We start from the raw sequence: 22,258 nt of genomic DNA, 5'->3' as shown, positions 1-22,258 counted from the left end.
TTAATATATTTAATTATTGCACCCTTAAATAATATTTTATTAAGACATTAGAGAAGTATGTTATGAGTTGTTTTGTCAAAATTTTACAAAAATCTATGTTTTTTCATATTAGTCACAAAAATTTATATGTTAAACTTACTTTTACAAAATTCTTAACTTTGTCACGAAAACAAAAATCTATGCTTTTTCATATTTGTCAACGTTCTCACACTTTCTAAGAATATATTAGCTTAGTCACTTACTTATATTTTTTTAAAAAACAAAGTATCGGAGTCTTGAAAGTTGAATTCATATTATTGTAAATGTACATAAGAGTTTGTGATTATATACTTAGTGGTTCTTGTATATGTGTCCAAGAAAGTTTCAATGGCTTATTGGTAACTGTCCTATATATATATCATACTAACCCGGGTTCGATTCTCACATTCGCATTGTTTTTTTTTATTTTTTACGAAAAATAAATGAGATGACATGGCAATTTCGGATTCTCTGATTGGTTGATTTTTCTATCCTATGTGGACACCCTCTCCATGGTTTATATGCCCCTTTTAGTATAGTATAGATACCCTTCGTGAATCGTGATATGGACTAAAGGATATGGTTTATAAAATTTTCGTGTGACCACTAGGAGCCAAAAAAAAGCATTATATAATATAGTAACATTTAACAATTATTAGTCCGTTTTATTAAATCCCCCTTTTAGGGCATTACCAGTTTATTTGTTATTTAATGTTTTTTTTGGGTGTAAATATTAAGAAAAGAAGATACTTTGTTGATTAATGTTGAAGGAAAGTTGGAAGATACTTTTGAAAGACAATAGTGCAACATACCTTTTTGTAAATTTCTAAATATATTTTTGTTTCTCGAAGGGAAACAAAGTATAGTTTAACGATTTGGAAAATCTCATTTACTTTTCAAAATTTCTAATATATATTCTTTGCTATCCAATTATCCTCTTTGATTATCTTTTCTCTTTCTATTTACAACTTGCACACAAACTGATGAAAAAATGTATTTTTAGGATTGTCAAGATCAAAAAACATATTAGAAACCACCAATTAAAAAATAATTTGTATATATAAAAGTATACACATTAGAGTAAAGACATAAATCAAAACTAATACTTTTATTTATTTACAATCATGTTTTTTGGTAAGTAAATCAAAATAATTATTTTATGTATTTTATATCGTATATAATTAAACTTTAGTGATATTGACATAGATATATAATTTATTTTAATATAAATATTTATTTTTGACACTTCCTACTCATATGATTTGATTAACATTTGTATATTTGCTGTAACAAAAATTTAAACCGTTCTTTTAGCCTGAGATTTATCAATACAAATTTTAAAATTAAAATATTTCGATCTCAATAATTTTTTCAATGCAAATTTTGAAATTAACATATTTTTATATAGTATATAATTTAATTTAAATGATATTAATATATAATATGAATATATATTAATGAGACTTCACGTTCATACGATTTAGTTGTATATTGCTTGAACAAAAAAAAGTTAAACCATTAATCACGAAATTTTCAATGTTGGATTTTTACCATTTTTAGTAATTTATAGTCGTTTAAAAAAAATCAAAATATAACATATAAGAAAATATGTATTTTTTATTATTATATATGATTAATGTGATTTTTTATTTCTTTAATAATAAAAAATTAAACAATAAAAAGAAGATACAAAAATTGTTACCAAATATGTATTATTCATAATAATTAATTGTCATATATATGCTAATCATATTAAATAATTTTGTAGCATTTATTTAAGTAAAAAATTGAGAATATTCATTTGTACACTACTAATCAATTTGAGAGTTAGTTTAATAAAAAAATAATTTATAATAATATAGACTAACTTATTTTTTTAAGAATTTGAAAAATCATTTAACGATGACTTGTGGTTACAAAAACATATTGTAGTGCTCTAAGATTAATATACAGCTGATGTGAGTGTTCTAAGCTTGCAAAAGACGTTGGTGATATACTTCAGTTATGGTTCGTCACTCTCATATTAAACCATTCTTCTTTTATTTCAGAGTTGGCGTGTCTTATTTATTTGACTTAAATCCCGAGTATTTTCAAAAGAATAGATTTTTGTTGAACTCTAAGTAGACTGACGACTATTTTTGAACTTAGGGTAATAAAAATAGATGAAATACAGTGAAACTTCTATAAATTAATAATGTTGGGATTATACCAAAACTATAATTTTTTTATATTAAATTATAGAGATATTAATTTATCGATATACTAATTAAACCAAAAATGCAATTTGAGACTATAAAATTATATTATTTTATAGAGATTTTTAGTGTATATTAATTTATAGAGTATTAATTTAAAGAGGTTATAATGTATTCATAAATTTTATTCAATCTATTTTGATTTAATCCGAAAATTCAGTTATATTTATTCTCACAAATTAAAGAAAATATTAACATCCAATATCAATTAAAAATAAGCAAATCACAAATACTAAAATATAAAAAAATATCACGATCCATTATATGTATATATGTATATAAGTAATTATATATAACATTGTATAATAGTTTTAACGTTAGAAAATTTAAATATATTTTATTCACAAAATTAATTATTTAGATGCTAAATTTTATTTAACTAACAGATTTTTTATACTGAAATATAATTTTTAAACTTTTTGACTTATTTGAATTTTTATTTTATTGTTAGTCTTATCGAATATATATATATATACTTGAAACTGAATATCCATCATAGTGACATAACAAATCAGTAATAAAAGTGATGGTCCGGACAAATCGAACCACAGATAGATAAAATTCCGGACATCTGATTTGTGTATGTAACTCAAAAACAATACTTTTTTGTTTTAAAATGATACATGTATTAGAGTTTTCATATATATTAAATTTTAGCTATAAATGTATAATTTGTTTTTGTGATTATCTATTTCCCACACTTTTAACAAAGAAAAAATTAATAAATACAATTATATCTTTTGAAATGTACAATTAATCATTTTAAATTTGTAAAACATGTATTGAAAACACAAAATATTTTTTTTAATTTAGAATTTCAATTACTGTTCTGAAAAAATAGTTTAAATTTAATTGAATTTATTTTTATTGTATTTTTTCTGTTATCTTATTGCCATTAAAAATGTGGAACTTTATTTTACTTTTTTTTGTCAGGACTTTATTTTACTTTTTTTCTCATAAGGTTTTGTCGTGTATCTGGAGTAATTAATTCACGTCGTCATGCACGATTTGATTTCAATTTAGATACGTTATCCCAGCCCATGAGAAGTATTTGTGTTGTGCGTATTGGTTTGAAGTAGTCTACCCTAAGAGCAATAATTGCGATGCTCGTAACTTTGAGCTAATTTTTTGTCCCATTACACTGTTTGATTGTTTTTGTTTTTTTTTTGCCATGTTTATACACAATTATTTTCTCTCATTTCCAATATCTAAATATACATGTACATATATACTTATACAAGCTGTCGACAACAGACGTATATTCTTAAAACAAATATTTTTCTTTATTTTTAAGAATTTCAATTACAGTTTCAAATTCATATGTTTTCAAATGCAAGTATATATATTTTAATTTTGTTGGTTACGTCAAAAAAATTTGGTAAATTCTATATTTTTAAAAAGGGAAACTATAACATTGTTCTTGAAAAATAATCGATTAACTAGATTTTGACCCGCGCTTCGAAAGCGCAGGTTTTTTCGGTTAATAACAATGTTCAAAATATGAATTAATTTTTTAGTTCTAATGTAAATTAATAAGTTACAAAATCGTATTATATCAAAAAAGAAATGATTTATTGTCTAAAATTACATATCATTTAATTTATTTGATATATTGCATTTATTTATTTTTATTTGTTTTTACAACTGAGATATTGTATGTATATTCTTATGTTACAACAATATTTTTATATTTTATGTACATTTTATAAAAGTTGTATTTGTTGTTGGTCAGATAGAAGATTTACTTGGCAAATTTTGGGATAATATATATGTATAGATTTGTAGGTTTTTAATAGTTTTTGAAATATTTTTGTACCCGACCTAGATCTGCGGTTGAACCTGTAAATTCGTTGATCCGAATATAATACAATCTGGATTTTGTTAAAAATACGATATATAAAAACCTGATAAAACCCGGTAGAAATCCAAAGTCTCATTATTAACTTGCAATTTGATATTGGTTGATCCGATACAATCTTATAAGAATCTAATGATATTTTTTTTTATAAAAAAAAATTGATTCAAACTTTTGTTATACTTTTTAATAGTACAAAAATTTGAATAACTATTTGATTTGTGATTCTTTAATTTTCGATAAAAAATTTTACTATATCATTAGAGAAAATGAAGAAAATTGAACAGAAAAAACTATATTTCTTGTTAAAATTTAATATTATTGAGATGAATTAGTATTTTGGAACTGTTAAATATTATTATATTATAAAGTTATATTATATCGAAGAAGGTAATTTTTAAAAATATTATATAATTTATAAATTAGTTTATTTGAGAATTTGTATGTACAACTTTTTTTAATTTTCTCTTAGGCATAGACAGTTTATCGAGACAAAAAAAACAAACAGGTTTAGTTCGAATTTGGGTCCAGGGTAAAGTACCAATTAGGTAATTTTTGGATCTATAGGTCTCTGTTTGAGTATGGATCCTACCCAAGACTCGTTGCATACACATAGTACCCAAATTGTTTTATGTATATTAGATATATTTGTGTATTTAAGATATATTTCGGTATTACATATATTTTTTATGTTTTGGCTTTAGGTTTTGGCAATAGTTTTATATTTTTGGGTAAAATTAAGATTATAATTATATCAATACGTTCAAGCGGGTGTTTTGTTTTTATTTTTTTTATAGTAAATAATTTTAGGGAAATTGGATTCTATAGCACAAAAAAAAATTATAATTAAGTCAGTAGCTCTTTACCCTAAAACACAACGATACACCGTATATTTTCTATAATAATACCTTTATACCCCACTCGCAACCGGCTAAAAGTAAAAGAAAGAAAAAAAATTCATCTTCTCCTCTTTGACATCGTGGCCTCTTCATCTTCACTCACACGTTAATTGTTATTTTTGGACGATAAAATTAATTAGTTTCACTCAGAGTTAGAAGCGTTTCCGGCGACTAGTTGCGGTGAAGGATCTACGGAGAGTCATAAGAGTCATTGTTTAAGATCTACTCACACCGTCCGCCATGTGTGTCGTGGGATTTATGGGCTTTTGTCAGTGAGTTCGGTGACGATTTCTTCAACAGACAGTAGTAGTCATAAAATTGCAGAGGTTAGTCTTTTTGTTTCTGATATATTCAATGATTGATACTGCATGTCCCAGTCTAAGAGTAGATGAATCAAAATTGAGATTGCATGCCGCAATCGGTATCTGTAAAGCCCTGGAACCGCAAGTTTGTGGCTTCAGTGTCGTATAGTATGGTTGATTCTATTCCATATCAGTGTCATAGTATATACTTATACTTACATAGTGTATACCGCTACATTATGTCTGAAAAAAGGATGAGGGGAAGAAAATGAAGTTGCAAACCATACTATATTCGGCAGAATTATAGTATAGTATATATTATTATTGCGGTTATTTATGTAAGGTTACTATACTATTAGATATAGTATTCTATTCTTTACGTTTCTCTATATTATTTTCTTTATATATGATAGTTTATAGATTGTATTTGGGTTTATAAGATCCTACCCAGGGTTTAGATTTACTAAGTAGGGGTTTGAGTATAGGAGGATTCGGTGGTTCATTATTTACATATGTTGTGTTACATCTATATTATATTTGTATTATCTATAGGATTATGTTCTATTTGAAGTTACTTACTATATTGTATATTTGTTTTCCATTCTGTTTGACAGTGTGTTGTCTTTTTCTGCATATGGTAAATAAATTGGTAACGTTGACTTCGGTCCACGTCATCTCTACCAGTAACCGGTAACCTGTACGTTGAAAGGACAAAACCGGACATTTCTTTGCCTAAATGTTAGCAAATGAATTATGTCAAAATCACTGATATATTCTTCATTTCCATTAGTGTTTTGTATATTAAGCAAATTCTCCCATAATTTTAAATTCTTGTAATAACAAAAGAATATTATGATATAAGGCTTACATTTTCTGTTTTCTAGGTATAATATAAACTGTATTTCCTCACGTCGGCCAATGGTTAAAATCAGTGAATATTATAAATATTTAAGGAAATTTTATGAAATGTAAAATTAATTTTACTAACATTAAGAAATTTAAAACTGAAGACGTGAGGTGTATATTGGTTGTTATATATTGAATTGATGCAAGAATTGGTAATATAAACTTGATCAATAATTTTTTTTTAACTTGATCAATACTTAAAAAAAATATGAATGATATTGTATATAGTTTATCAGACTCCATCCTGATTTAGTAATATGAATCTAATTTTGGAATATAAACCGGTAATTGAATGGTTATCAAAAATTAATAATAACTCGTTCCTTTTTCATATGTTTATATTTCATGTATTTCATACTTGAGTAAAAGCTATGGTGGGTGTCGTATATTTGAGAATGTCAATATAAGACTTACATTTATTGTGGGCCATTAGATATGCTTGGATATAGGCAATTATTGTGATCTATGAAATTATGAATTTTCATTAACTTTTGACGATAACACAAAAGATAAAATCATAGTTAGAATAAATAATGTATAGTTAGAGAAATATAAGGTAATACCAAAAAAATAGCTAAGTCTAATGAAAAGGTCCAAACAACCTTTTTAAGTAGATTTATTAAAACTCTTTCCCTTTTAATAGTATTGATTTACATTTGATAGATAACCTGCTGTATACAATAAAGTTGAAGAAATTTAATCTGCAACATCCAGGACCTTGTTATCCGAAAACTAAAAAAATAGCAACTACAACATTTTCTACATACTCTAGGTTTTCAGTAAAATCATGTCAACCATTTGGTGAATTTAAAAGTAAAATTTCAATTGTAAGTTTTTTCTATTTGTCTTAACTGTACGCACATACCAAACCTACTATTTAGAACCAGAACTTCAGCTAACTTAAGCTTTTTAGCTCATTGTTGACTTGAGAAAACTGATAATATACTTTTGTGCGTGTGTATAGATGACTTTCGATATAGCCAACGTTTGATCCTTTAACTTCTACTGTGACTGTTCTTTCCAATAAAAATGCTTAGAATCGGTTGACGTATATATAATATATCCTAATAAAGAATTGGAAGTTGGAACGATAAAATAAAAATACTTTTCCTGTTAAAAAACTACTGAAATGACCAATCCGGATATATGGATAAAAGTATATAAAGTAGTTACTGTTCCACGAAGAAATATCATTTAAAATGTTAATTTCCTAAACTACCACTTTCATACTAACTAAGAAGAATATTAGTACTTCCAAAGCAGTGATCCTTATCAAATCAGCATTTCAGATAATTTGTCCTCCTAAATTAGCATAATAAAAGAAAAAGGAGGGTGTTACGTTTGAGGAACATTTTATTTTAAAAGACAATAAAAAAAACTAGGGGGGCGGGGGGTGGTCAGCAAAAATATAAAGAGATTTTTTTGCCAGCAATATCAAAAAGAGTTTTCTCACTTCACGAAAACAAAATATTAAAGTTCGAAAATATTCAAAAGAGTGCATGTCTTTTTAAGCTGATCTCGCATTCCCTGCATCTCTCCAAAGCTTCGTGGACCGGTCTATATATTTGTGGAATGAAATATGCCAACTTTAACTAGTGTCGCTCTTTCATGTCTGCGAGTGGAATAGTTTTAACAAAACATTATATACACAGCTTTATAGATCATAATATTTGAAGTGAAATTTATAATATAAACTGTATTGATTTTTTATTTTTGTAGTAAACACAACCAACCAAGGAGATTAGGGTTAAGTTTATGGTTTCCAGTTCAAAATCAAGAAATAATAAATATATATTACTTAACTTTCCATTTAGGCGAATAAATGTGTAAGACATATATTGTAACATTCCGCGGATTCAAGATCCACAATGTATGCTTTTCGGAGAACAATTCAAATTATTTATGGGTAAGATATGTTTCGAAAACATCAAATGAAATGATACGTTAATACATAATTGATCTATAGTAGCACAAAAAATCATTTTTGCCGTTAATGTGGTTGATACATAATATAAAAACTCATTGCCTGCAGATATCATCAATTCTTAAAAGTTATTTTCAAAATTAAAGTGGTAGAGGACCTAGAGGGTATATTAAGCCTATATGCTATATATTGTAGATTTAATACAAAGAAAGCAACATAAAAAAAGCCTAAAGCAAAGGAATTGACGGAACATGCCTAAAATGTATGACATAGCGTATTTGAATGAAATTTTGTTCACGAGAAAAAATATCATCTTCTCCATCATCTCTCACGCCTCTTCCCTCTGTTCACATCTGTTTACTCGTCACCATAAGACATATATACATTAACCTAATCCAAAATTTCCACGTTATTTATAGATTTTCCAATTGAATTAAGTTGATGCATGTTATTTTATGCTGTAATTTTCATAGTGGTTAATTAGTCAATTGATCAATTTATATTATATGTCTATCAACGTAACAACCTCTCTTATGCATTTGGATCTGCATCACCTAGATGATGACTTTATCATCCAAGAGATTTAACAGTCCTTCTCTCTCTTAATCTTGATTACCATAAGTCAAACTTGAGATTCTTTTTATTGCTATATGGAGTCCAATTATCGCACATAAAAGGTTAATTGATTAATTAATATATGACTATATGTACACATTTATACGAACATAGATGTATGTGAAATTCCAAAAGAGTTCGTGTAATCCTTAGCAATTAATGACATATAATACATGTTAAAAACAACATGTAAATGGAAGAGTTAAAGAGAATTACATAGCCAATATGAATAATCTGTTAACTGAAGTTATCATACTTCTATTCTTCAAAAAAAAAAAAGTTATCATACTTCTATTTATATCTCATTTTCTTTAAATTTGTGTTTGCTCTTTAAATATGCATGTGAGTTTATAAAGGGATGCAAGCTCCTAGATACAATCTAAGAGCCAATAATATCATTACTAGATGAGTTAAGTGAAGACCAAGTGAGTATATCTTTTGGCAGACATATGCAAATCTTGTGAATATGATTGGAATGATAATTATTCAACGGATCATAAAGAAAACGCTTGATTGGAGGATTAACCAACATATAAACAAAGATGATAATAAACAAAATAACACATAAAATAAGAGGAAAGCCTGCACAGGTAATGTTGACCAACAATAGCTTCATTCTAACTAGACAAGGCCATGTGTGTTGTAGGACCTCCCAAATATTTTTTTTTATAATTATTTCATCATTTCCCAATTTATTATATAACCATGTTCTCTCCCTTCTCCTCATACCACTAAACCAACCTTCAAGAATAGAGAAGAAGCGATATCTCTCAGCAAAAAATAAATAAAGTCTCTCTTTTCTTCTCTGAACTCATCATTGCAACGTAGGCTTTGTTTGTGTCTGCTTTCAGACATAAAAAAATGATACCCAGTTACGACCCAAATGATACAGAGGCTGGTCTCAAGCTTCTCGAGGATCTAACCTCAAATGCAGAAGCCATTCAAGAACAAGTTCTCCACGAAATTCTCTCTCAAAATTCTGGAACTCAATATCTCCGAGCATTTCTTGATGGAGAATCCGACAAGAATCAACAAAGTTTCAAGAACAAAGTCCCTGTGGTAAATTACGACGATATAAAGCCTTTCATTCAACGAATCGCCGATGGAGAATCCTCTGATATCGTCTCCGTTCAACCCATCACAGAGCTCCTCACTAGGTAAATATAATTAATATGGAACATATAGTTTAAACCATAGGTTACAAAAGAAGATTATTTTGGTCACATTTAATATATATTTGACTATATATTATTGGATGCAGCTCGGGGACTTCTGCAGGCAAGCCGAAGTTGATGCCTTCTACAGCTAAAGAATTGGACAGGAAAACATTTTTCTACAGCATGCTTGTGCCTGTAATGAACAAGTAAATGAGTTAATATTATTTTATATTTTAAACGTCAAAATAAAAAACTAAGTAATTATATGTTGATTTACATTTTTATAGTTTAAGCATCAGTTTTTTCTGTTTGATTTTCTTTTACACTAATCTATGTTTTATTGATTATAGTTCAAAAACACATCATTCAGAAAATTAAAAATTTATCCTATTTTTGCCTTTTGTTTATAAACAATATATTATTTTATCTGGTTATTTGGCTCTCTCTTCGGGTATAAACATCATAGCAAATAATCTGATTTTTAATAGATAAATTTTGTCTTTTGTTATTAATAAGTTTGGTCTTCTTTAGTCAAACTAATGAAACAGTGAAGAGAAGCTTTTTGTTAATAAATTGTGTTACATGTATAATTGCAGATATGTGAATGGGCTAGATGAAGGAAAAGGGATGTATCTTCTTTTCATAAAACCTGAGATCAAGACTCCTTCAGGTCTAATGGCACGTCCTGTGTTGACTAGTTACTACAAAAGTCAGCATTTCAGGAACAGACCATTCAATAAGTACAACGTCTACACAAGCCCTGACCAGACAATTCTCTGTCAAGACAGCAAACAGAGCATGTACTGTCAGCTTCTCTGTGGTTTAGTCCAACGATCTCATGTCTTAAGAGTTGGAGCTGTCTTTGCCTCTGCCTTTCTTCGAGCGGTCAAGTTTCTGGAAGATCATTACAAGGAGCTTTGCGCAGACATTAGAACCGGTACTATCACCAGCTGGATCACTGACTCAGCCTGCAGAGACTCGGTTTTATCGATTCTTGATGGACCAAATCAAGAACTGGCTGATGAAATTGAGTCCGAGTGTGCTGAGAAGTCATGGGAAGGGATTTTAAGGAGGCTATGGCCTAAGGCTAAGTATGTTGAGGTGATTGTGACGGGTTCGATGGCTCAATACATTCCAACACTAGAGTTTTATAGCGGTGGTTTACCCTTGGTTTCAACCATGTATGCTTCCTCTGAGTGTTACTTTGGTATCAACCTTAATCCGCTTTGTGATCCTTCGGATGTTTCGTATACGCTTCTTCCTAACATGGCATACTTCGAGTTCTTGCCTGTTGATGACAAATCTCATGAAGAGATTCACTTTGCTTCGCAGTCTAACGCCGAAGATGATGATTCTATCAAGGAAGATCTTATTGTCGACCTTGTTAATGTGGAAGTTGGTCGATACTACGAAATTGTCATTACTACGTTCACAGGTTAGTGTCTCTCTATGAATATAATCTCAGTATATTATCTATGCTCTAAACACAACCGGATGAAACATTAGCCGCATTAACCCTTAAAATTTAAAGAGTTTTATATAATATAAGTCGCATGATCCTAAAATTCTCGAGTTTCTTTTGTATTACAAGTTTAGTCTAAAAAGATTAATTTATGGTCCTTTAAATCTTAGATTCGGTCCTAATCCCACGTCTCATTATATAGGATTCCTAACAAAACTAGAAACTTGTAACACAAGTAACTTATCAGAATGTTTTTTCTTGTTAGGTTTATACAGATACAGAGTGGGTGATATTCTAAAAGTGACCGGTTTCTACAACAAAGCGCCTCAATTTCGTTTCGTGGAACGAAGAAACGTTGTATTAAGCATAGATACCGACAAAACAAGCGAGGAAGATCTATTAAACGCGGTGACACAAGCTAAACTTAACCATCTCCAACAACCTTCAAGCCTCTTGCTCACGGAGTACACCAGCTATGCGGACACGTCATCGATCCCGGGGCATTACGTGCTCTTCTGGGAGCTAAAGCCACGTTACAACAACGACCCACCAAAGCTAGACGACAAGACAATGGAGAAATGTTGTTCTGAGGTTGAGGATCGTTTGGATTACGTGTACAGGAGATGCAGGAACAAAGATAAATCTATTGGGCCATTGGAGATAAGAGTTGTGAGTTTGGGGACTTTTGATTTGCTGATGGATTTTTGTGTCTCGCAAGGATCTTCGGTGAATCAGTACAAGACTCCAAGATGTGTTAAATCTGGAGGAGCTCTTGAGATTCTTGATTCCAGAGTTATTGGGAGGTTCTTCAGTCAGAGAGTTCCTCAGTGGGAACCACTTGGTTTAGATTCTTAGTTTCTTTTTCTTTATTTTTAATATATCAGTCTTGATTTTAAGTAAGATCCTCATTTATTTAAGTTGCTAATTGGTGTTTTTTTATATATTAAATGTTTGTGCTCTTTTGTCTCTTTTGTAACAAACTTTCAGCAAAGTCCTCTCATTTTGTGAATGTATACTTGTTGTGTGTCTTGTTATTATTTTATTCTGTCTCCCTTTCGTTTTCATTTGATGAAGTTTTTTGAAAATATGAAAAAAATCTGATATTATTGATTTGTAAGAATATAATACTTGACAGTACTAAATCGTACCAAACCCTTTACATAAAGTCTCATCTATGGGGGAAAAAGAAGACTTATATATTATTATTTTCCCATCAATCTTCCATATATGTATTTGTTATATTACAAGTCGGCAACATCGACAATACAAAACAATATGATTGGTGTAGTGGGTGCATTTAAATTTTTTGATGGTGAATAAAAGAGAGTTTATCTAAATTATGATTATATAAAAAGCCAACAATCTAGAAGAAAGTGAAAATATTTTTCATATGAATTCTAAATTAAATAGAAACTGAACGTAAGAAAATCTACTAAATAGATAATATTTTACAAGATAAACTTTCGTAATTCTCTTTAAAAATAGTTTTTATATAAGTATAGAAATAGATGTAATCAAAATGAGGAAACTGAAATAATTGGATAGAGAGGTGAACAGTGACGTAGGGATGCACATGAAGATGGTGATGGTTTAATTTGCCAGCCAACACACAACTACATCATTGAGATCCACATTTCTTTCTTACATCATATTCTTTTTCATAATCTCAACTCTCTCGTCAACGGTTTCACCTTCTTTTCCTAAACCTAGAAAATAAATTATGTATATTTTTGTGTTAAAAAAAGAAAAAAAATAAGTTATGTAAATCACCTTTGTTTTACCGATAATTCGTTTTAAGTTGAAAAAAAAAACACACAAGAAAGTTTTGTTATAAACAGTTCTTCCAATATCAGTTGAATTATGCAGAATAATGGTTCTATGTGATTTGGAAACTCTTAAGAATTTTTTTTTGTAACTGAACTTTTAAGAATTTCTGAGCAAATTTCTTCCATGTTGACCATTAACAATATTTGGATATGTTTTTAAGCACAAAGTAGGTTAAACGTTGCTAGTCAAGCATGTGCCGCACTGGTATTGTAATGTAAACTGCAGAAGAATATTCTAACAACAATAAAAGATGTATGGTCTCATAAAATCATTATCATATGTCCAATACGAAACACAAATTCTTTATCCCAACAATTCACAATCATAAACTATAATATTTTCAAATGAAATAATTAAATATACAAACTATATGACTATTTGGTAGGACTACTAATAGTTAATATATCTAAGGCTCCGAATGGTGACAGCGGATTTGATATTAAAAGCGGTGCGGAATTAAAGTGCGGGACGGTGCAACTGCGGTTCATGCGGAATTAGAGTGCGGTACAGTATAACTGCGGTTTTAAGTAAAAAGCGGTGCAAAATATTATTTGATTGGTGACATATATATTTGCGGTATTTGAGTAGCTATTTAATTAATAAAATAACAATAATGTAAAATATGGAACATATTTAAATAATAGAACTATTATATTAACATAATAACTATATTTTAAATAAAAAAATTTGATTGGTAAAAAATATTATACTGTGTAAATAAATTAATATTAAGTAGTGTTAATGATGTAAGTTTATTAACTACAAATTTATATGTTTATAAATATGTATTTTAAAAGTAATTATTTATAATTTGTAATGAAATAAAAATATATTATTTTTTATTTAGGCACATTTAAATTAAGTCATAAAAACATAAAATAACAATATTTTTTTATTAATCTGCTGATTCTTGAATCTAGCTTATGGTATTTTTACATTTGAAATTTTTTTTTTTCTGTTAAAACGCATGAAGGTAACTTTGAAGTTTGTAGCAATCTCGTTGCTTTATTGATTACATTATATTTTAGTAGCTATTCTTACAGTACATTTATTGAAAATAAATTAATCTTTAAAAATAATAATAATAAATTGTTATCCAGTGCGTTATTCTCAAAACCGCTGGGTATTAACTGCTTTCCAATTTTGAAGTGCGGTTTGTTGATTTGCTGAGTAAATTTTACTGTATGCGTTTTTGCTTTTTCCTTTTCGAAAACCGCAGTACATCTGACAAAAATGGGTGATTGGTGCACTAAAAGCGTTTTTGTGAAAACCGCTTTGAATTCCGCGATGGTATTGTCACCATTCATTACCTAAATCTAATGACTGATTGATTAACTGTTGCAGCCAAATACAATAATAGCCGAAGAAGTTAAATTCGAATAAGACTTTATCTTTTTTTTTGTCGGGTTTATATTTTACTTCAATTGAGAAAAATGCTGAAAACATACATTTTAATTTTATAACTAAAACTTACAATTTAACTGACAGTATTTGTCGTGGAAGCACCGTGACCTATTAGTCAAAGTTTAAAGGTTTTATACCTAGGTGTGGAGTTCGAACTCCAGATAACGTAATTTCTATAGAAAAAAGTCTGGGTTTCAATTCTCGGAAAAGATAAATTATGCAGAAAATTAGAGAAAAATGTTTACAAGAGATCTTTAGCATGACGCAATGAGCACCATCAAGAATGGTCTCATAGAGCTACTCAGGGTGATGCATTCATGCGTGAATTCTCATAAGACAAGTAGAATTGTCGGCTGTAATATCGTCTATGTGATGTTTCTCATAATTTGAAATAGCATAATTAAACAGAAAAAACAAATTGACATGATTTGCCAAAATATGAGCTTGAAATGCAAACAATCGGTTTGTTTACATTACATTATTGTGAATATATCTATGCGAATGAGTAAGAGGAGATCAAATAAATAAGAGTCATGCCATGTCACAAAAGGAGTAATTATAGTCTCAATTCAACACTAATTTTCACAAATCGTACCAAATTCTAGACGATGATGTCACTACAATAAAACACCAGCTATACAACTACGTATATCGTCTGACAAATTAACACGATTTAATGGTGATATACAAATCGTCGTAAAACATCCATCGTAATTTCGTCATAAAATTTACGACAAATCAGTTTTGTCGTAAAATGGAGGTAACACGTTTCGTCGTAAAATACTCCTTAACCAATAAAAAAAAATTTCGTCGTAAAATACTCGTAAAGTTTCGCTGTAAAAGAGACGTAAAATGTCGAAGCTAAATTGTTGTTTATGAGCTGTAAAACTCTATGACGAGTTTACGTCTTTTTCTGTCATACACTCCTCAATCTATTACATCCATTTAATGTCAACGAAGATGTAAACTCAACGAAAACTTACGAGAAACTAACATCGAGTCTACAACGTAATTTTGATTTTTATTTTTCGGACATAATTCCAAAATAATTAAACTCTAAATAACTTATAAAATGTTGAAAGAAGAATAGAAATAAAATTTCATAAATTAAATATTCAGAGTCATTATATGGACAATATAACTTTCCGAGTGTAGTCTATCCTGATAGCATCTTGTAAGCAGGGAAGTCACTTATGGTCCATAGAAGCATTGCTTGAATCGTAAAGTTGGTTTTCGTTGCACAATCATACATTTTCACCCCAACTAACCACAAGTCTTTCAACTCTTGTATCAATGGTTAAAGTAATAGATCCAGCGACCGCTTGGAATGTTTGAGACCAAAAATTAATATGCTCATGAATAAATATTCACGTTCCATGCACAACTCTAGTGGTAGATTGTACAACGTAAGAATGACTTGCCACAATAAATATTGCCTCCCAGACATTCCAAATGGATTCCAAAGAGATAAAATTTGTTTGTAAATCTATTTTCTTCTTACCAAAATGGGGTGGAATGCTTACCCTTATTTTTTTGTTAAAAAGTAAATATCATAAAAATAAAAGGTTAGATTTACAAACAAACATAGATCTAAAGCATGTTACACCTTAACAAAAAAAAAGACAAGGTAGTAATAAGAGGAGAAGATGAACCAATACCAGATCAGTGCTTCCACTTGGGCATGAGGGTGAGGAAAAGTTTCCTCCCTCTTCTAGTCGTGATTGTATTGCGCATATCCATGTTTCTAAGCCGGTAGATCAAAAGCCATGACACGACAATTTGATTGTGCAACACAATTTGATTGTGCAGCACATTGTTTCTTTGTTTCCAAAGATGGTAGATAATAGACTGATAACATGTCTACATGAATATTAAAGAGGATCATTCCAGCCCCGTCCCTCTACAACAATTTCAAATAATTTTTTACTTATACGGTGATTGTATAGAATTTGGCAATATTATGTGGCTTGAGTCAATCTCCACAATTTCATCCCCCTCGTTGTTATTGAGGGACAAGCCACAATTGATCTTGAACATATTGATTTTCTAAAGTGAGATTTTCTTTATCTACTTCATACATGCATCTCAAACAGAGCTTTCCACTCGTTTGCATGTAGAAATTTTTCATTGAGATAGCCACTACAACACCAAAAATAACACTAAAACACATCGATCACTAGTCATTCATCTAAGTTACTTTATACGAAAAACATAAAATGTGTAAAAAATCCTAAAATTATCTAAAAGGAGTTTATAGGAAACTTTAAAATAATTATAAACATAAATAAATTTATTTAAACTGCATCAGTTATTAGATCTAGAGACTTAAAAAGAAAGGAAAAAGAAGAATTTTGTTATTGAGCTTATTAAATGTAATATGTTACAGTGTAACTAACATCTTAGCTTTACATATGAAGAATTAAACCGGTATTCACCATACATAACCGGTATATGAATCTAGTGTTGCCGATGAAGAATAAGCTCGAAGAAAAATCTGAATCAAAAAGATGAAGCGGAAGATGAGAGAAATTTCTCTTATATTATATTAGATCCAAAGATATTGACCTTGAGCTCATAGAGAAAGAAAAAATACGAAATTTGTTACTTATTTAAATGTAATATATTACAATGTAACCAACATCTTAGTTACACATATGAAGAACTTAACTAGTATTGACCATACATAACCGGTATATGAACCTAATATCGGTTACTCAAATTTAGAATTTTCAACATGTGTGCCTTTGTGACCTTGTCCATAGAAAGTTTTTTTTGTTTGTAAACTATTCATATACATATTCAAATTTTAGAATACCCCACAAACATATTAAGATCGATATCACGTTGAAACTAGTTATGACTTAGATAGCCGCCCGGCTTCATTCTAAGATTCATCATAACAATTGGATATAATGAAAGAATTAATAGCATGGTTAATGTAGGATATAAGAGGCCGGTAATTCGTGGATAAGGAAATACTACATGCTGCCTCAGATGCTTTTATGTAAGGCCAAGATACATATTTCACACGGTACACAACTATCGCCTCTTCTTCACATACTCAACATGATAATCAAAGTGTATTGCCAAACTTGTGCAATTCTACATCTTCATTAGCATAATTGCATTCTACTCACTACAACACTAATTAAAAATATGTTCCATCAACCAATATCAACAATGAGGTCCAAAACTTACTCTTGTTGATCCCTTAACCACAATGCTTAAAGCTAATGCATTCGGAAATACTTTTTTGTTTCATTGTGTTAGGTGATGTGGACTAATCTTAGAACGAGCCAGTGAATTCTTTCGGTTTGAGAAGAGATGGGAGCAAGAAAATACTTATTATATATCAACTACCAAGATTTAGAATAGAAAACAATTAAGGACGAGGAAACCATGATTGTCGTGGTCGTGGGTCTAAACGGTAGCTACTATCTCTCATTTCATTGTTTGTCTTGCTCATTTCTATCTAAATAATTTTATAGGTATGAGATGTTATCTATCATGATATGTTCATGCAAATTTTATAGTGTTTTCTTGTAAACGTTTTTTTTAATAACCCTTGTAAATCTTTTATGTTATTTAAATTTGAAAACTTTTTTGTCAAAAAAAAAGTTTGTGGATTTAATTGATGTGTTTTGGTATTTAAGTAAATGAGCAAAAGAGACAGATCTATGACTCAAAATATTAAAGCAAAAGAAAAAGAGGGAACACACTTCACTGTTCACTAAAGAGAAAACGATGAGTTTTCTGTCAACTGTCTCGTCATGTTGCTATCCGAGTATCCCCCTCCAAAAGCAAAAAAAAAACGGTGTCGTTTTCGTCTCGCTACCAACACAAAACCATTCCAACCCCAGCTAGTCGTATCATGTAACTCTAGAAATATATATATATACATGTATTGTCAACTTTGTGATGGATTCAAAATAATGCTTAGGTATAGAAAAGAGAATCTATCCACGATAGTTTTGAACTTTTGATTAGACCCAAGAACACTAGTTTGTGAGATACGGACCTTTTCAGCTTGCTTTCCTAACCACACAGACATTGTGCATCTACAAATGTCTATCGCGAAAATAGCTCATTAAAAGCATCTCTAAGGGTACTCTATTTTTTCTTCTATAATTTACACTAAAATAAAGTAATTTTATTATAGAGTTAAATTTGCTTCAATGGTTCACTCTATAATAGAGTTACTCTATAATAGAGTGAAATATAGAGTAATCCTATTTTTTTACTCCAAATATAGAGTGAAAAAATAAGAATACTCTATATTTAACTCTATTATAGAGTAACTCTATTATAGAGTGAACTATTGAAGCAAATCCAACTCTATAATAGAGTTACTCTATTTTAGAGTGAAATATAGAGAAAATTATAGAGTACCATTGTAAATGGTCTAATGTTTTTTTTTTGGTATATAGTTCATCAATGTTTGTTGCTCAAATAAAAAAAAAAGTTCATCAATGTTTATTACGCTCCGCATTCGGAAGTCGTTTATAGAAAAACAAAAATAAGGGTGAGGAACGTTATGAAAAAACTAGTTTTTACTAGACAATTGGTTATAAATCACACCACAAACGAAGGTTTACTAGATTAGGGGTATAAAGCAATTATATTTATATATTAATGTGTATTTTGGAGCAATTCTAGAATTTTACACAGTTACAATGAAAGAAATCTTTATAGAACCTTACAAAATTTTGTTAGAGAAGATGCTGAATATATATGATGTTTGTGGGTTTTTGGATACATGTTTAATGATGATTGATGTATAATGCCACTGTTATACTTATACACATGCAATCAAAAGTACAATGTTAACAGAAATATTTTAATAAATAACGACCAAGAAATTTACTTTACCTCAATATTACATCCAAAATTCTTATATTGTTTTTTTTATAACTAAAATTCCTATATTGATGAAACAATAAGAACAGATAAAACCCAAGCAGAGGTAAGATTTGGAGTAAAGAGTAACTTCATCGGTTATGGATTCGAGTTCTGCATGGAACTATATTATTAATGTTTGACTAGATGAAGATATGATCATGTTTTTAATCTCATTAAAAATCTAAGATCGGGCTCGTTGTCAATATTATCCCTAGCTCTGATGATTAGTTAGGCTTCGGCCAGATAGCCAAGTTAATCAAGAAATAAACAATACGGATAGTCGGATAGATGGTTAAAAGGTGATCTATCGTTTAAAACGGCAAACAGAAAAAAGAAAAATGTGACCGTGTGTAAGCCGTGTGTGTGGTGTCAATGTAAATGAGAGGTTAGGCAAAGGCCACGAGTACAGGATGGAACAAAGATAGAAAAAAGTTGAGTCGTTGTGGGGAAGACGAAAGGGAAAAAAATGAAAAGAAGAGACAAAAGAGAGACCCACGAAAGAAAGACGCACGATTAGAGAGATGCACCATTTGACACGACTCCTCCTTTTACGTCCGCATGCACTTTGGAGTTCGTCCTCACATTGGTGTCGTGGACACACTCCCTCAGTTTTTGGTCGGATTCGCTTCATCTATCTCTCTCTCTCTCTTATCCAACTTTTCTTTGTCTGTCTGCCCATTTCTAAAGAAAACAAAGCAAGACTCTGTAGAGGTTATATAACAGATCAGGTTATATAGAGCCATTACCGTTATTTTACTTTGATTAATTTGTTTGTGAAATTAGGAACAGTTTTAGTTTCAAAACAGAAAAAGTAGGACAGTTTTTATTTTTGGCAATAAACAGTTATTTTATTACTCAGACTTGTGGTGTGGTCTTGGCTACACAGTTGTTTTTGTGTTGTACATAGCTGCATAATATTAACATTTTTGTAAACTTGGGAATGTATATACTTTTGTCTAACTTGGACGTCCATTCATGAGGTATGTAGGGGATAGTTTGTAGTTATTGTACCGAATAAATGCAAAACGCTTAGAAGATTACGAGAGAAAGCTACAAGACAGATAGAGAGAGAGAGTGTGTGTGTGTGACCATATTATAAAGTCTTGAAACTGGACCATATTAGTTTTACCCTGTCCACCGCATTTAACATCCCCACTCGTGTGTCCTGTCTTTCAATTGCTTGTCTCGATACAAATTTCAACGACAAAAACCTTGTCCCTTCCTAATTTCACGCTCTTCGTAAGCAAAAACTTAACATCTCTTTCTTGGCTTTTTCCTTTCTCTCTAATCCGAAACCCACAAAAAAATAGCAATCATTGTAGGCCATCCTATTGCTGAAAAAACACGCGGAATTGACTTATCTTCCGCACGTCAAAGTGCATTACTACATTTACATGGATTACCAAAGTAAATAACTGACGAATGATGAAAAGTAGCTCCTGTGGATTACCAAAGTAAACAACTTTTGGCATCTCTGATCTCACTACTGCAGTAACACGCTTGGATGTCTCTGTCCTCGGATCGGTAAAAATGCAACTCACAAGTAGATATTTTGCGGTTGAAATCTCATGGACCGGACCCTGTTTAGGTCTAAACCCAATTTTTCTCTTTGTAGTTTCCGAGTAAGGCACGAATCGATCATTGTCCCGGAGACCAAAATGAGGGCAATAATAAATATTCAATATCAAGTGCTGGGTCAAAATGAGCCGGGCCAGGCCGGCACAATACACAGAGGGACAGACTTACTATTATTGTATTGTGATTAAATCTTAATACTGAACTTTGAAGTAGATCTTGATCGGTGCGTCCGCATGATGTTTACTTTAATTTATAAGAACATTATAATTTCATAACTAATTGGTAATTGTTGGATTTTAAAAATTATGGTACCACTATATATTATTGTTTGACTACTATTGTATTTGTAATACGAATAAAGGAATATTAATACATTCATATATTAATTTTTTGTTTCATTCTTTATTTGATATTGTAAACCAAATATCATAGCTATTTCTAGTATTGTATATTTAATTCTATTTTGGTGGTCCATAAAAAAATTAGAAAGAAGGTTTACTCAATATATTAGTTCCTTTGTATTGTATTTTTTTTATATTAGTTCCTTTATAATGGTTATTGGAAATACATTAGTAAAAATTATTTTTTGAATACATGTATATTTTTGAATCAATTTTTGTTTTGAATTTTGTTTAATGATTAATTTAGACAAAATATGTTTTTAGTTAATTAGATTGTACCAGTTGCACAAAAAAAGTAATTAGATTGAGTCATTTTCATATATTTTAAATCTGGTCCAAACAGATATTTATAAAAATATAACGGATTTTATTTTTTCTTAATAACATAAGCCCAATTTTTTTAATATACCGCTATCCATATTTTCAAACAATATTATATTTCTTTTTAATTATGTGATTCTTGTTTCCAAACATTCCCAAAGGTACTTCTACCTTTATAAGATAGAAGATATAATATTACAAAAATATATTGTTATTTATTTTTTCATGTCACTATTAAATATTCTCTCCATTCCTAAAAGATAGACTTTTTAGAGTTTTCACACATATTAAGAAAACACATTAAATCGCTATAAAAAATTTATCGTTTCTGTAATTTTCAATTTTCAACAACTTTTAACCAATAGTAATCTAATAAACCCAATTAATTTTCTTAAAGTTTGCAATTTTTTCATAGAAAACATAGAATATACATCT

General features: G+C 29.6%; 1 protein-coding gene across 2 annotated transcripts; it reads left to right on the top strand.

Moving 5' to 3' along the window:
• Positions 1–385: 385 nt before the first annotated feature.
• LOC103829030 (indole-3-acetic acid-amido synthetase GH3.17) lies at positions 386–16,245 on the top strand. 2 transcript variants are annotated; one of them, XM_009104682.2, is made up of 4 exons: positions 386–9,931; positions 10,036–10,137; positions 10,528–11,366; positions 11,659–16,245. In XM_009104682.2, exons 1-4 carry the CDS (start codon positions 9,636–9,638, stop codon positions 12,246–12,248), a joined length of 1,827 nt encoding a protein of 608 aa, XP_009102930.2. In that variant the 5' UTR covers positions 386–9,635; the 3' UTR covers positions 12,249–16,245. The 2 variants fall into 2 exon arrangements, with proteins under 2 accessions (XP_009102930.2, XP_018508523.2); XM_018653007.2 differs by lacking the exon at positions 386–9,931 and having other exon boundaries at positions 10,062–10,126.
• Positions 16,246–22,258: the final 6,013 nt, after the last annotated feature.

This window comes from Brassica rapa, chromosome A07, assembly GCF_000309985.2.
Source record: "Brassica rapa cultivar Chiifu-401-42 chromosome A07, CAAS_Brap_v3.01, whole genome shotgun sequence".
Taxonomy (NCBI): Eukaryota; Viridiplantae; Streptophyta; class Magnoliopsida; order Brassicales; family Brassicaceae; genus Brassica; species Brassica rapa.
This window is presented reverse-complemented; position numbering and strand designations above follow the sequence as displayed.